The sequence below is a fragment of the Chaetura pelagica genome, unplaced genomic scaffold (assembly GCF_000747805.2).
Source record: "Chaetura pelagica isolate M959 unplaced genomic scaffold, ChaPel_1.0 scaffold401, whole genome shotgun sequence".
Taxonomy (NCBI): Eukaryota; Metazoa; Chordata; class Aves; order Apodiformes; family Apodidae; genus Chaetura; species Chaetura pelagica.
In genome coordinates this window covers 232511-246375 of record NW_009952259.1, presented here as the reverse complement: position 1 = coordinate 246375, position 13865 = coordinate 232511, and the positions used below count along the sequence as shown (strand labels likewise).

The 13865-nt window shown below is 40.1% G+C and overlaps 1 protein-coding gene across 1 annotated transcript in view; it reads left to right on the top strand.

Moving 5' to 3' along the window:
* NAV2 (neuron navigator 2) overlaps positions 1 to 13865 on the top strand; it is a 219736-nt gene that overhangs the window by 108276 nt on the left and 97595 nt on the right. Inside the window, 4 exon segments of the mRNA XM_010007437.1 lie at positions 4158 to 5250; positions 7971 to 8083; positions 11447 to 11555; positions 13723 to 13855. Of these exon segments, the coding sequence (XP_010005739.1) occupies positions 4158 to 5250; positions 7971 to 8083; positions 11447 to 11555; positions 13723 to 13855 (1448 nt within the window).

Here is a 13865-nt window from a genome sequence, read left to right as displayed (position 1 = left end):
GGAACGTTCTGCTCTACCTGCTTGTGGTTTGGATTATGGAAAGATTGTGATTTTTATAGTTGACTCCTGGCAGAAATTCATTTCCGTACTACAGGGGTTTGCTGAGGGTGATAAATCATTGGTGAAGAAGAGTATAGCTCAGCTTAAAAGCTTTTCTCTGTAGGACTATTATTTGTAGGACTTTGAAGGAGAGTCTTCTGGTGGGTGAATGGGAAGGGTCAAGTCTCACCAGCTATTCCTCTAGCTGGGAAATGATGAAACTGCTGCAGTGGTTCCTGCAGTTTTGACACTATAATGTCATAGAGCAGATCTGCTTTTACTTCCTAAATTAGAATTTGATGTGGATTTGCTTTTAACTCAGTTATCTAATCTATGGGCTTGGACTAAAAGATATTTCTCTTCCTGAGAACTACTTATTTTTCCCATAGCTGCAAAATAGAAAATGACAGCTTGTTCATTCTAAAATGAATTAAAATGCTGTTAAGTTCTTGACCCTCCTAAGGAGAAGAGACTATGAGAACATCCTTTGTGTTGCCTTTCATGCTTCTAATGATTGTTTTTGAAAGTTTTAAGTTATAGCAAATCAAAGTGCACTTGCTTAGAGTGAGCATGACAAACGATGAGGAGTTGCATATATTTTCTCCTGACCTCATTACAACATAAGCTCTCAAAGACTTCAGTGGAAGAATGAAATCATAAGCCTTCAGACTCTTTTATTTTATTTTTTTCTTTCCCTTCACAAATGGGTAGATTTGCAGATGCAGTAAAGGCTGTGCAGGAGCAGCTGAAATCAGATTTACCCATGCTACAGTGCGTATTGGCATTGGAACTAGACCACCAACATCTTTTTTAACAGGAATGTTAGGAACAAAATAGATTTCAGGCCAAGATTTGACTTTGAAAAGAGGAAAGCGATCATTATTTATTGTAGGCTGTAGCTTGGGTTTGAAAACATTTCTTTTATAGTCAGTTTTCGTTAATGCAGGTTGCTGAAGAAAGAAAATATCTCCCTCACAAAGGAACACATGGGAAATAATAAGCTTATTAATCGAATGCATGAAACCTGCTCTCCTTTTCATGAAAGAAGGGCCTATGCTGCTCTGAATAAAACTTTCCCCTTTGCATGCTGATGTGTTACCCACCTATTGATGTTGCTGCTTCATTAGAAAAGCCAGCATTTGAATCTCTGTTCTGGCAGCAGAACCCCTTTCGTTTACCAAGATTGGTCTGAGGACTAAAAGAGCCAGCAGACTTACTTGTAAGAAAGAAATGGAGAATCTTAAAAAGACCAAAGTTTTCTTAAGCTGAGGCCATTTTTCATGCATATGTTTTCACAATGAACCTTTTATTTCTTGCATTAACCTCACATGGTCCAATGTAACAAAATCTTGAGGACTTTGAATTTCCAGTTTCACTGTATTTGACCTGAGTATGAATCCACTGTACTTGTGTAAGAAAACATCTTCTTTTCCTTTGCCAAAGCACAGCTGCTTGACATGTATATTTAAGAATTTCTAAATATTTTTCATTGATATCAGATATGTAGCACCCAACTTTTTACTTCCTGGAAAATGTTAGGTAGAGACTCTGAAAATTATGATAATGCCCCTGTATATTCAGTTCAGGAATTCTGATTTCTCTGACATGTCTGTAAATGAGGAGCAACTTTGTAAATGGAGCAACATTGTACCCATCCCACGCCACTGGCAGCAGAAGCACAGAGAAGTCGCAGACAGGAGGGTGTATGTGGGGGAGGTGGGGACAAAGCAAACACTGTGTTTAAAAACAAGCAAACTGAAAAAAGTGTGTTTTGATGAGAGACCAAAACAAACAGAATTTAAAAGTAAAAAGAAATAAATCCTGGAAACATTAAAAGAAAGGAGAAATTTAAAAGTTCTGGATTGTGTTTGGAAATAAATTTTGATACATGCTTTTGGATTTAGAAAAGAGACAACCCACATTTCTCTTGATCCAAGCTGAGGTTTTTCCCCAAAGTCCATGGACTGGAGCAATCACCTGGGCTATCCGGATGAATTTAAGGTCCCAAATGAACCAACACGTTCCAATTCACTTCCAGGAAAACATTGTAGAGCTGGTAGGAAGCCTGTTTTGATGTGGGTTGCCTCTGGTTTCTGCTCCCACAGGTGATCTGCAGTGTGTGGAGAGCTCGCTCAGTGTTGGAGATGGGGCCAGGTTTGCAGTGAGGTCCCGGGCCTGGGTAGCTCTTACCTTGGACATGTCCCTCAGCCCATGGGTTTCCTTCTGGGTGTTTCAAAAGGAGAATGGTGCAGTGCTGCAATGGGAAGTAGATTTTGATGGGTAGGAGGATCAGGAAATAAAAATAATAATAAAGCATCAGTGTATGGTAAGAGGCATGATGGAAAAAGCAATGGTGCATAGCACTGGGAGGCAGAGTGAGTAACATTTCCAACAGCTTCTGAAGTAGTTATAACCTTCCTTGATCTCTCCTGTCTGTGGGCAGAGTGCTGTGGTGCTGAGTCTCCACTTCCCCCACACAGGGAGTCACCATGACTCTTCATGGTCACTACTTAATTCTCCTTAACCCATCAGGTTGATTTTAGCAGCCTTGAGCAGAGGAAGTAGAGGAGCAGGTGATATTGCTGTTTGGGACATTTGGTAGCTTGATTTTCTTTCTGTACTGGAGTAAAACAGGAGACTGGCACGAGTTTAAAAGAAGTACGATTCCTTTCTGTGTCTGTAATCCGGCTCTTGCTTCCTTCCATCTCCAAGTGGGTAGTTTGCCATGGGAAAAGAACCAGCAAGACCAGCCAGTACAACAGTTATTGGTTAATAATAACAAAGTCTGGGAAATCTAACTGCAGTAATAATTTTTAAAGGATCATTAGTCCCTGCTATCCTACTTTGTCCATAACCATGTGAAATGACTGAGTTTATTATTAAGGAGTCTCTCATACTCTTAGAAACCTGATTCTACACTAAGTCAGGAAGATGTATGTGCTTTAAATCTGTAGTAGATCTGGTTTGGATCAGAGGAGGGAGGTTAACAGAGCCGTATCTTCACTGAGCAGCTGAAAGTGAAGTAAAACAGTCTCTGTGTGGTTGCAGCAGCTCATGATTTACAGGGCTGGATTCACAGGGCTGCTCCTGCTGCCGAAAACGCACGCTCTCAGCCGCTGTTGATTTTTGAATTAAAAAAATGCAGCTCAATACATAGTTTACTCTCTTGCTAGAGGGCAGGGAAATATAGGTAAGAGCCGTTAATCCCCAGCAGGCTGCTGGGCAGGCGAACAGACACAGATGACAAAAGTTAATTGGAACCATGAGCAGTTTAACAGAAAACATATTTGTGATAATTGAGAGAGTAACGTCTCCAGCAAGGAAACTCTGCAAACAGAAACTTCAGAGGAGAAGTGGCCACTGGTAGGTGAGTGTGATTTTTCAAGCTCTCTTTACGCTCTGAACTAATTTATTAACAAGGACAAATAACATTAAAAGGAACTAACTAAAGAGAAGATTTGTTTTCTCTGAGGGGGGTACTGCCACTAGTTTCTCTTACAGCTGGATTAAGATCTGTGGTAATATTTAATTTAGGTTCATTGCATAAGGACACACTTGGTTTTATTTTTGAACATGGAGTTTTCTCCCATGTGTTGCATATGACAATTTCAACATCTTCCCCCAGTAACTGAAAGGACTTCGGCTTTAATTTTTTCCTTGCTCCTGCATTTTTTGTGTGTTTGAGGTTTTTCTAAGAATCAAACTTGGACAGCAAATATTTTGCCAAAAGCAGAGGGAACCCTTAGTTAGAAAATAGTTCTATTTTTTTGCTAAGGAAGAAGTATTATGAACTTAATAAGGGAGAGCACATGGCAAAACACATTTTGGTTTGAATTGGAGGAGGTGATTTTTCTTTTTCTTTTCTTGAAACAACGAGTAAATGTAAATCACATAGTAGGAGTTCATTGCTGTTCTACTGGGTAGGAAAGGAAAACTGGCTTTTATTTTCTTGAAGTGATATTGCTGTTGAAAATAGTAATATGTGCCTGACTTTCTAAGGTTTATAATGTGAAGTTTCTAATGTTTCATTATAGAAAGAATCTCAGACTGGCTATAGTATCAGGTACTACTGTGTTGGGTTTTTAGATTGTTTTTTGTCTGTTTGGTTTTTTTTCCAGAGCCTGCAGACAGTACAGCCTCCCAGCCCACAGGAATGAATGAAAATGTCTCATCCTCAGTTCAAAGCTGCAGCAGCACTGTTAGTTGCAATAACTCATCAGCCATCCCTCAGCCCAGCTCTGCTATTAAACCTTGGCGCAGCAAGTCCCTCAGTGTTAAGCACACAGCCACGTCTTCCATGTTATCCATGAAGCAGCCGGTACCGGAGCCTCCAAAGCCACCCTCGGACATCTCCAAAGTAACTCCTAACAGTCAAAAATCCATGCTTGAAAAACTAAAGCTCTTCAATAGCAAAGGAGGATCCAAAGCAGGAGGGACAACCCTCGAGTGTCCGGAGTCTCGAGAAAACAGTTGTGAAAAGCTGGAAACCCTCCTCAGCCTTGAGGAAAGCGAAGAAATTGATGGCACAAATCAGAATGTGAACAATCCGGGATCCATGTCCAGTAGTCCCAAAATTGCACTCAAGGGAATTGCACAAAGGACTTTTAGCCGGGCTCTAACTACTAAGAAAAGTTCTCCAAAGGGCAATGAGAAGGATAAACAGAAAGAGAAAGAAAAGGATAAGAGCAAAGATGTTGCAAAGAGAACATCTGTCACCGAAAAGCTGGACCTGAAAGAGGAACCAAAAGAAGAACAGACAGCACTAGCAACAACAGAGATGCCAAAAAAGTCCTCCAAGATCACAAGCTTTATCCCAAAAGGAGGAAAGCTGAATAGTGCCAAGAAGGAGGCCTCTGCCCCTTCGCACAGTGGAATACCAAAACCAGGAATGAAAAACACCACAGGGAAATCCTCAAGTGCCCCCGTTCCTGCAAAGGAAGGCGAGAGAAGCCGCAGCGGGAAAGCTGGCTCGGGGCTCTCTCATCAGAAGTCTCAGCTGGACAGCAGGCATTCCAGCTCCTCATCCAGCCTTGCCTCCTCAGAAGGAAAAGGAGTAGGAGGCCTCCACAGCAGCAGCAGCAGCCAAGCTGTCAATGGACCCGCCACCACAACGCACACCACAGGGAGCAACACTGTGAGTGTCCAGCTACCTCATCCCCAGCAGCAATACAGCCACCCCAACACTGCCACCGTAGCTCCCTTCATGTACAGGTATGGTCAACTTCTTCAGTGGGCTCTTTTGAACATGACACACATATAGGGAGGTTCATTCTGGACACTCTTTCGGGGAGGGTTGTGGCAGCAAGTTGAGTGCCACATCATTGAAGAGTTTCTTTAAGAGATGAGGCAATTTATATATTTACACAGAAACTGTTGGTGCAGGCCATCAGACTTAGATATATAAGTTGTTGTGATAGGCAGAAGGATGAATAATTGTTGTATCCAACCCTACTAATAGTTAAAATGAGAATGCTAGCACCTTCTTGAGCAGGCACTGCTCTTGCCTTTTCCTTGTACCATGTGGATTAGATTTGATGGATGCATCAGAGCTTCAAAAGTTGTAGCAACACCGGTTTGTGACATAGATACAGCCCTTCTCTTCAGTGTGGTTACTAGTGGTGGAGTGTTTGTATCAGTATAAGCAATAATGGGAATCTTAAAAAAAAACAACAAACAAATTAAAAATAAAAATCCCTTAATATAGGTAAGGCCAGGCACAAACTCTGCTGTTCTGTTCATTAACCCTCAATTAGATAAGCATAAGAGCAGCCTTATGGAGTCACAACTGACCTCCATCTAGTCCAGCATCTTCTGTTTGACAATGGCAGTAGAGGATACATCAGGAAGAGTAGTAGGAGGGCAATCAATAACAAACTTCCTAAAGGCATGCTGATCAGCCTGACCATAACCTGAGTCAGATGGTGGGATTTTTAGTTTTGACAGCCATCTCCTAATTTCCATTGACACTGTTTAATTCTTTAACAAGAAGATCAATAGGAAGATAGTAATGCAAGTAGTTGATCTGTCTGCATCATCTTCTTGCTGCTCATGACTTGAGAGCCCTCTGTCATATGTCCTAGCCTGTTTCATTTTCACTTGTAGAGATGCTGTTCATACCCTTTGGTCATCTTTGTTGCCCTCTCCCATCATGTTTCAGTTCTACTATACACATTTTTGCCTTTGATCTCTTGGCCAACGTAGCATAAGAAATGGTTGGACACATTTTTTAAATAAAAGTGAATGTAAGTGGAGTTAACCTGAAGAAGAAGGATGCCTCAAGACCTGTGTAGGAATGCCAAATAGGAAGAGCAGCCCTAGAGTCTTGTGACCCTTCGAGTGTTCTCCCTGTGTGCATGGAATAAAATGCCAGGTCTCCTTCTGAAATGCAGTCACATGAAAATGAAACAGTTGGGAGAAATGAACCTGACTAGAACTTGCATTAGTTAGTACCTGTTCTCGATTTCTCCTGCTCTCACATTCATCTTCATGCATCAGCTTCATTGTTGCATCTTTGCCTGAAGGTGAGATCTCCTAATAGACTTTTTTTGAGATTTGAGTTAAAAACTGTCAGTACAATTTAAATCCTTAATTTAGTAGTAAATTGTGATTGTAAACTGATTGCTTTATCACTTATCCCTCATAATGTGCAAAAATGTGTTTGTAATGCTTTGGGATGCTAAGTTTATCACTACAATGACCTATCAAAAGATAAAGTAAAAAGCTGTGTACCTGGTGTTCCTCTTAGTTTGAACATAGGTATCATCATCTAAAGTGTAAAAGCAGATGCAATCCCTATGTTTCCTGTAATCCAAACGTACTGATAAACCCTAGGCAGTATTTATTTTACTTTTTAAAAAAAAACAGTAGTGAAACTACCTATTAGCAGCTGGAGAAAATGCTGAGAAATTGAAAAAAACAGTCTTTACTTTTCAGCGTTAGAGGAGAAAAACCTGAACTGGATAATCTTACTGCTTTAAAAGGAAAGAGAAAAGTCAAATTCTATTGATTTTTGAGGCAAACATACAGCATTATTGTAAATATACTATCCAGCCACTTTTTCAAATCTGCAAAATGCACTTGTTAATGCATTGCAGTAGAAGTTTCAGGGTTTTTTTCTGCTATTAGGTAAGGCTACATTAATCTGAACTTTTCAGCTGTAGACTATTTGTTTTGTTTTTTCAAAGTAAAAAACATGAGAAACAGTAAACACGAGAAACAAAGTAAACAATATGAGTTCTACATTTCATGTAGGGTCAACTGAAATTAAGAATATTGCAGTAGTAATTCCTTGCTGTGTCTTCAGTTTTGTACAGCACTTACCCTTTGAGCAGAATTTCCAGCAGCTCACTAATGTGGCTCCATCAGCAAAACACGCTGCAACCAATAAAATGAAATGAGTCAAGATATATTACTCAAATCTGACAGTAGGTTCTTATGACATCACCTTTCATTACCTGACAACCACGATGTCAGATGATAAATTAGACTTTGAAGTTGGTTTCACCCTGACATTTAATTTAGAATACAAATGAGTGACATGGCTAGTTATTGAAGGGAAATGAACAGGAGTGTGACATGCCATCTCCTACCACCTGCTTTGTATTCATGCAATACAGACTTTATTAGAGAGGATCAGATTAGCCACGTCAACTGATGTTATTGATCATTAAAATTAGCTGGAAATCCAAGTGTCTTGACACCCTGTCTGAAGAGCCACAACGCCAATCTTTGAATTTTTTATTTTTTACAGCTGAGTGCTTGTTTCCATTTCTAGGACATAATTCAACATGGGATTAATGAATTATGTAAAATCAGTCTGCTGGTCTGTTCTGGAGAGAGGGCCTGAGGGAGGGTGCAGTTGCCTAGCTGTTCTGTGTGAGGTACCTTTGATGGAGGGTGACTGCACATCTCTGTTTTGTTTTGCCTTCCAGATCACAGACAGACAATGAAGGGAACGTAACAGCCGAGGCCAGCACAGGAGGGGTCAGCATGGACTCTGCTCTGTACGTCAAAACTGGACAGCCTGCTCTCGAAGACCTCTCAGGTATGTCTTGGAATATCACCTGCTGACTGTGGTCTGGTTAAGAATGGGATAAAGCAAGTTTAAAGTCAGGGAGAGATTTAATTTGGTTTTATTCCTAAAGCTTTGTTTTCTTTCAGCTCTTCTGCAATGGAATCTGGATGTCAATAGTCTGATATACTAGGCACTCGAGGTCTGCACACTGGTGTGCCCCCCAAATGAGGAATTCTGGGTACTTAAGTTTTTCTAGGAGATGTGCAGCAGATTTTAGGATTAAGCTATTGTAAGGATCCTAAGTATTCCCAAACATTTGATACTTATTTTTTTACTTTTTAAAACTTTGCTTCACCACTTACAGAAGAGAATTGATTTCCTTGATGTTTTGGTTCATGTATAAACTCATGTGTGAGTTTGGAGGAATTTCAGTATTCACTCACATGCGTCTGATTAGTTTGAGAAGTGATCTTTGCAGCAATAGGAGACCAAGATCCAGCTACAGTTCACTGTGTCCAGCATACACAAGCTGAAACTGATTGCAATTAGAAGCAGTCTCCTGCTACTATAAGAAGTATATAAGACTTAGCAATAAATTTGAAGCTTATCAGTATAACAAAATAATTTTTAGCAACCATATTTTACTGAAGTTCTTAATGTGTTTCTAAAGTCCCAGTCAGGTTTCCTCCTGTTCCAGTTTCAGTAATGTGTATGACTGCTTATTGCAAACTATTGCAGTATATCTCATCAGTAGAATATTTCAGGTTTTTTTAATCGACTTGGTCATGGTGTCCTCCAGTTTAATGTGAGTTCTGAAAGTGATTGTCCTGCTTGGAAAAATCATGTGGCTAAAAATTTCACAACTGGATTAGTTTCATACTGCATTACATATTCTGTCAATGCTGCATTTATACCTATGTGCACGTATGCTGATGGCAAAAGCAAGAGGCAGAGTCATTGGTGAGGAACAGGGATGCAGGAATGTATAAATGAGCCTATCTGTCTGTATGTTTTATATATAGATGGATTAAATATTTTAAAGGCAAATAAATGGCACAAGAGGTAGAAACTTGTTCATATTTAAATGGGAGAACCAGATCAAAGTAAGAAACACGAAGTGTCCAGCTGCTTAAACCTTCTCATTGTTACCCCTTAATCGTCCTGTCTCCTATCCTAGATGTATTTCAGGCTGTAAACTGAAGCATGTTTGTAGATCGCAAAAGGTCTATAATGACAGATGTTATGTAAATACAAACTATTATTCAAGCAGAATATGTAAGTTTGGGGATCCAAAAATGGAAGACAGCTGACAACCTCCAACATAAGAGATGCAAAACCCAGCTGTGTGCAGCCAAACCCCACAGAGAGCAGCAGTACATAAAGAGGTCCTACGGGAAAAGGATTAAACACAACAAAATGGTCCCTCAACCCAGATAAATCAGAAGAAATAAAGGACAGATTTATTCTCTCCCTACATAGCAGCTATTGATGCTTTTAATTTAAAACCACACAAAAACCAGAAGACAGTATAGGTAGGGAGAGCTGGAAGCTTAATAGTTTCATGGTACTGCCTGTTCATGAAGAGCGAAGTGCTTTAATAATTATGTTCCAGTGGCACTGTCTTTTAAGTATACATGTAATTTAGGCAATTGAATGTCATTTAAGGAAACACTTTGTATCAGTTTAGGCGTAAGAGTGACCTCGATAGGAACTGGGTTATCTTGTATCATGTATGTTTTCTTAAGAAGTTATCTGCTCTTTGCCTTCATAGCTATCAGACAAATGATCTGGAAAAGAGCATTGCGATCTTTGTTAGACTAAAGGGCTGTAAATATTTTATGTGCTTTACTGCAAAAAATTGTAGATCTGTGAATGTAGAAAATGTTTTCTGTCCCAGAGACCCGCTGGCTCAAGGAATTGGCCTTGTTAGGTGCCTGTTTCAAATCCAGCCAGATGATAATTGTTTTGAGCATTTGGCCTAAGTGTATTGTATCTTCGGGAGATTCTTCTCCTGGGAGTAGAGACCCATTTAAAATAAAAGTGGCTCAAGTGGCCACTAACAGAACCATTGTTGTGTGTCTCAGAAAGGCTAACGGTCCTGTAAGCATTAGGATCTGTCTTTCCCTCCTGAGACCGTTCCCCCTAGTCGGGGCTCCAGCAAGTTGTGCTACTGCTGCTTTCCAGGCAAGAGTGTGTGACTTGGTGCTTCTGTGCCACCAACCTGGCAGCTTTCAGAAACATGAGGTTTAAAGCAAAGAATGTGGGAAGTTCCAGCAACAGCTTATTTATCTGCTCCATAACACTTGTGATTTATGTATTCTATGGAGAGCCACCTGAGCTAGCCAATGGGTGACCATCATCCTGACAGCTTCACTTGAGCAGAGAAGGCAGATACAAAATTTGAAAATTTTTAAACATTCTGTAGTATCTCCATCATTCACGTTATAAATCCTCTAGAAAGAAACTATTTCCTTCTGTGCCTAACAGAAGGTTTGTGACAGCTTTTTGGAGGCTTTCTGTTTCAGCATTTGATGTACAAATAATATGTTGGCATTACTAGAAGGTCACTTCTCTTCAACCTCTTAGGAGTTTTAACTATATAAAGCTCAGCTGGATTTGCAACCAAAGTATTTCTTAATTGACAGCTGAGAGCAAGTAAATCAATTATGCGGAGGCACTAATTAAATTATTAATTTGATAGAAATAAATTATGCTGAAGCAGTAGGAGGACTTCTTGAATGTATATGAAGTCTACTTTTAGAGTTAAGGAACATAAACATATTTTACAGCAGAGTATTTAAAGAAGAGAATTTCTCAATGCCAGGGAAAGTAAAAGTCACACCCCAACAGCACGTTGAAGAAATGATAACTGAGTAGTGCTGTGGGATGAGCAAAGTTTTGCTATTTTACCTAAAACACTCGTCACCCGGTCAGCACAATTTGTGTTATTGGAAAGGTGTTGTAGAGTGAGATCTATTTAAAAGAGGAAAAGAAGATCTCGTGAAAATTCAGAGGTGGAGAAACTGACTGTTGAGTTAGTGCTAATTGTGTCAACAGATGAGATGGAAAGGGTTGTATTGATAGAGCATATTTTCTAATGAGGCTGAAAGTTAACCAGAGTTTAAATTGGGTCATATGGGGAAATGACCATGCAGAAAGATGTGGTGCAAAGGCTGTAAAATGAAGTGAATGATACAGAGCTCGTTCTCAGTCTGCTGTGGCGATGGCAGGTGCCTGCTGTGGGGGGATCGTATCTGCATCTTTATCAGTTTAAAGTTCTAAATAAGAAAAAGTCAGGAAAAAATATCTTTGAGTCAGGTTCGGACAGAGGTAACAGCTCAGTGCTGTAAGATTTCCTGCCTTCTCCTTTCTCATGGTGTATTTTCCCTGTAGGAGAAGATCCGGAAACTCGGCGGTTACGGACTGTGAAAAACATCGCTGATCTCCGGCAGAACTTAGAGGAAACCATGTCCAGCTTACGGGGAACCCAGGTCACTCACAGGTAATGCCTGGCTTTTTGGTAAGAAAATGGAAATAATTGTGCTCCTAATTGTCATCTTATTGCATTCTTAAAAAATTAAAACCACTGTCAGTGGAAGATACTGATCTTGTGCTTTTTCCCTTTCAAGCACAGATTCTGAATAATGTTCAGTGTTTATTAAAATGTGTAAGTAATTGATGGTGTATAGATTGATTATATTTAGAGTAAATATATATTTACATTAGAGTAAAAGGTGAAGGTGCTTCTTAAATTTGTTAGGTGGTGTTTAAATATAGGTTACACTTAAAAATGTTTCTTCATACCCTTGAATATCCTCAGTCCACTACACCCCTTGCCTTAAGTGTAATATGGTGTTTAAATAAGCAGGTGAACTGTACTTGACCCACTTTATCAAGTGCATAACTTGAATTCCTGACCAATCTTTGAACCAACAAGTTTTTCTAATATTATTAGTCATCTGTGTATGTAACTGCTTTTACTATGTAAAGCAGCATTTGGAAATCTTCAACGATACTTAAAATATTCTCTGAATAAACAAAGGCTGCTATTACACTTAAACATTCTGTGACTCAGATCTTTTCAGTGTGGAACAGGAGGCTTGGGAGGATAAGCTGTTTGGCCCCTGATGAGATCGAGGTTCTACTTAGTGCTCATGGCCTTGTGGATTCCAGCCCTAACTGAGCTCATTGGGGGAACACATTGTGGTTTGGCTTTGTATCTAAAACTGAGGCAGAGCTTGCAAAGATGAACTACAAATGCTGATTTTCTTTTCAAATTTGTATTAATGTGGCAGCTTATTATGATACAGTTACTCTATCTGGAGGATACATAGTTTTTTTGCAGCCTGTACATAATGTTGTTTTGCAAATAGTACAATGTTGCTTATTTTAACAAATATCCACAATACAAAAAGAGAAATAACTCCAGGTCAGTTGAGCAGGAAAGGAAATGGGAGGTTCATGTGCGTAAAAGAAGTTGCAGCTATGGATTATCTTCAAGTAAATTAACTGCAACTAAGCTGTGAGTGTTGAGAGTCTTGCAGTCTGTACCCATCACCTGCAATCTCACAGTGTAGCAGCCCATTTTTAAGGTTCCATATAGCAGTTTACATTTAATCAAATGCTTTTATTTCTTTAAGCACATTGGAAGCTACTTTTGACTCCAGTGTCACTACCAAGATAAGCAGAGGCAGCATTCTCAGCACTCTAGCATTACCCATCCAGGGATGCAGTGTGTTCACACACTTGGACACAGAGAATGGAAGATTTAATGTAGCTGACACTTGTCAAACCTGTATTTACAGGCTGTGACCTAAAATGATTTTGTAACCAGAGCTCTGTAAAAATTTTATCAATACTTTGAAAAATAGATTTGATTCATGAATATCTAAAAGAGATTTTGAAAAGTAAATTTGTTTTGCCTTTCTTCCTATTTTTTAATTCAATCCTTTCTTCAGTGTAGAAATAGTTGCCATCTTGGTGCTGAACACACCTCCAGAGTATTAGGACTCTGATGAACGCAGCCAAAGAGAGAAAATGTATCAGGAAAATAGTATTTAAGTTGGTTTTCCTTTAGTCAGCTTAATATCCTACTCCCTGCCTACAGCGGCAAAACCGTGCTATAAGAGAGTTGTATATGGTTGAAGATGTAAAAGTTATGCTTTGATACTGTGGATAATCTATTAACAAGTTCCTGCTTTGGTCTTCTCATGTATATCATAGAACCATAGAATGGCTAGGGTTGGAAGGGACCTCAAAGATCATCTAGATCAAACCTTGCATGACCAGGGACACCTCCCATTAGACAAGGTTGCTCCAAGCCCTGGCCTTGAACACTTCCAGAGATAAGGCTTCCACAACTTCCCTGGGCAACCTGTTCCAGTGTCTCACAGTGAAAAATTTCCTCCCATTGTCTAACCTATATCTCCCCTCTTCAAGTTTGAACCTATAACTCCTTGTTGAATACTTGTTGACCTGGGAACAAGGGTATTGTTATTTAGTGAACAGTGTTGGAGGAACAGACCCAACTCTTTCAAGGTATTGCAGCAGGTGAATTCTGTTAGTAGTGGCACTTGTAACTTGGCAAGTGTCCAGGTGGAGGCTCCTGCAGCCTGGAGACGCTGGTCTAGCCAGCCAGGACTCACCAAATGCATTTCTGTCTCTCAAAGCACGTTGGAAACCACGTTCGACACCAGCGTCACCACCGAGATCAGCGGCCGCAGCATCCTCAGCTTGACGGGACGACCGACCCCCTTGTCCTGGAGACTGGGGCAGTGCAGCCCCCGCCTGCAGGCAGGCGACGCCCCTTCCC